Source organism: Silene latifolia, chromosome Y, assembly GCF_048544455.1.
Source record: "Silene latifolia isolate original U9 population chromosome Y, ASM4854445v1, whole genome shotgun sequence".
Classification (NCBI taxonomy): Eukaryota; Viridiplantae; Streptophyta; class Magnoliopsida; order Caryophyllales; family Caryophyllaceae; genus Silene; species Silene latifolia.
This window is the reverse complement of record NC_133538.1, coordinates 252,310,633-252,313,457: the sequence shown is the minus strand read 5'-3', so window position 1 is coordinate 252,313,457 and position 2,825 is coordinate 252,310,633. Positions and strand designations below refer to the sequence as shown.

At 39.4% G+C, this 2,825-nt stretch overlaps 1 protein-coding gene across 1 annotated transcript; it reads right to left on the bottom strand.

Moving 5' to 3' along the window:
• Nucleotides 1–382: 382 nt before the first annotated feature.
• LOC141630448 (uncharacterized) lies at nt 383–2,539 on the bottom strand. The gene is made up of 5 exons (XM_074443268.1): nt 2,350–2,539; nt 1,555–2,066; nt 854–1,246; nt 620–715; nt 383–511 (listed from the first exon to the last, which is right to left on the bottom strand). The coding sequence occupies exons 1-5, from the start codon at nt 2,537–2,539 to the stop codon at nt 383–385; spliced, it is 1,320 nt and encodes a 439-aa protein (XP_074299369.1).
• Between the last annotated feature and the right edge of the window lie 286 nt (nt 2,540–2,825).

The following is a 2,825-nucleotide window of genomic DNA, read 5'->3' as shown; positions in this document are numbered from 1 at the left end:
ATATGGGATAATCTTGGTTGCAATCAAGAGGAGTGGCTTCTATACTTGAAGTCTTTGGAGGATCATCCTAACATATAGATAGCTCAAGAACAAGTGAGGTAGGAGACTTCACTTGTGCCCAAAATGGCCGAAAATTAGATGGTGAGAAATTGTTTTTCCTCATCTCCTTTTATTAAGTTTGCATGCATAAGATCCTTAAGTTTTTATGACTAAAACTTTAAACTAAAATATCATCTTATGTAAAATATCATTTCCAACAATTGTTATCCCCAGTAATGTAAGGAATATGCAGATGTGGGGGTTGTCCAAACACCACTTCAAAAGGAGTAGTCCCAATGGAAGTGTGAAAGTTGTTGTTGTACCACCACTGTGCTAATGGGATTCACTGGGCCCAGTTCTTTGGATTCTCCCCTGTCATACATCTGAGATAAGTTTTCAGACATTTGTTGACCACTTCAGACTGTCCATCAGTCTGAGGATGATATGCAGTGGACATCAACAACCCAACTTGCTGACATTTGAACAGTTCCTTCCAAAAGTTACTTAAGAAGATCTTATCTCTATCACTCACTATAATTTTAGGAGTCCCATGTATCTTGAACACATTTTCAAATTATACCTTGGCTACAGTCTTGGCATCAAAAGGATGGCTCAACAATAATAAATGAGCATACTTGCTTAATCTGTCCACTACTACTAGAATGGTATCCTTCCCCTGAGATTTTTGCAATCCTTATATGAAATCCATAGAAATGTCCATCCAGATAGCCTGTGGAATGGGTAGAGGTTGCAGCAATCCTGCTGGGGCCCTCAGAAGTGGTTTGTTCCTCTGACATACTCCACATTGTCTAACCAAATTCCTCACATCCTTCTTTAAATTCTTCCAATAAAATAATGCAGATATCCTCTTCTGAGTTACATATACTCCTGAATGTCCTCCCATAGAAGTCTCATGCATTAGAGACAAAATTTCCTGCCTCAATGCCACATCAGGTCTCACCGCCAATTTTCCCTTTCTGGTCAATTGCACATTCTGCCAATTGAATTTAGAACTAGAGTCTTGATTACTTCTCAATTCCTGAATCAACTGTTGGCAAGTAGGTTCCTGCCAACTGTTATACACCTTCTGTAATAAATCTGCTCTTATCTGTGTGATGGTAATGGCCATCAATCCTCCGCCAGAAATTCTAGACAGAGAGTCTGCCACTGTATTCTCCTTCCCCTTTCTATAAGTGACTTCATAATCCTACCCAAGTAGTTTAGGCAAACATTTACTTTGAAATGGTGTAGTAATTTTTTGCTCTAAAAAGTACTTGAGGCTAAAATGGTCTGTTTTGATCACAAAGTGCCTGCCCAACAAGTAAGGCCTCCATTTCTCCACTGCCAAGATAACAGCAAGTAACTCCTTCTTATAGGTAGATAGTGCAATATGTTTTTCAGACAAAGATTTGCTCAGAAAAGCAATGGGATGCCCTTTCTGTGACAGTACTACTCCAATGCCCCTATCAAGCTTTGAAAAGTGGAGGGGGCATTGGTTAATCCAAATGGCATTACCAAAAACTCATAATGCCCTTCATGAGTCCTAAAGGCAGTTTTATTCACATCTGCTTCATTCATTCTAATTTTCCAGTAACTTGCCCTAAGATCAATTTTAGAGAAAATTACTGACCCTTGTAATTCATCTAAAAGCTCATCAATTATGGGTATGGGAAATTTGTCCTTGATAGTATGTTTATTTAACTCCCTATAATCTACACATAATCTCCATGACCCATCCTTCTTCTTTACCAACACCACAGGTGAAGAAAAAGGGCTCTGATTGTGCTGCACTACTCCATTCTCCAGCATTTCTTTAGTAATTTGCTCTATTGCATCTTTCTGAATTACAGGATACATGTATGGTCTTACATTAATGGGAGAAGTACCAGGTTTCAAATGAATATTGTGGTCATGAGCTCTATGGGGTGGGAGGGTTTTTGGTTCCTCAAACAGATCACTGAATTCATTCAAAACTTCCTCTAATATTCCTGAATTGTTCAACTGACACATATCAGAGTTTCCTTTATCTGCAGAGAGAACTTGTAAGGCAAAAATTTGGCCACCCTTGTACCCTTTCCTCATTCTTTCTCCTCTCATTCAAAAACAATTTCCCCCTTTTAATCCCCTCAATACTACCTTCTTTCCTTTATAACACAAATCCATCCTCAACTCCCTTAACTCCCAACTCACTGGCCCTAGGGAAGCTAGCCATTGTACTCTTAACACCATCTCACACCCACCCAAGGGTACCACCATAATATCAGCATTAAACTCAACTCCATGTAACTGCCACTTAAAACCCTTACACACCTTGGTAGTGAGAATCTTCTCCCCATTGGCTACTGAAACTTCTAAGGGGTAAGTGGTAGACATTCTGCAACCCAGCCACCTCTTCATCAACAAAATTATGGGTACTACCAGAGTCAATTAAAACATGAACTTCCTGATTCCTCACTTTCCCTGTCACCCTCATGGTTTGAAAAGAACTGTGTCCAGCCATTGCATTTAAAGAAATTAATGGTTGTTCCTCCACAGACTACTATTTACTACCTGCCTGGACCTCTTCCAATACCTCCTCCTCCTCTATTTCATTTTCACCAACAAATTCTTCCCCTTCTTCTATGGGAATCACCTGAATTCTCTATAGTTTCCCTTTACACACATGTCCAACAGAATACTGCTCATCACAGTAAAAACATAAATTCTTCTTCCTCCTTTCCTCTACATCCACAGGTACAGGGCCTCTATTTTTGTTATTTCCCCTAAATGGTACAAACTTACTATTG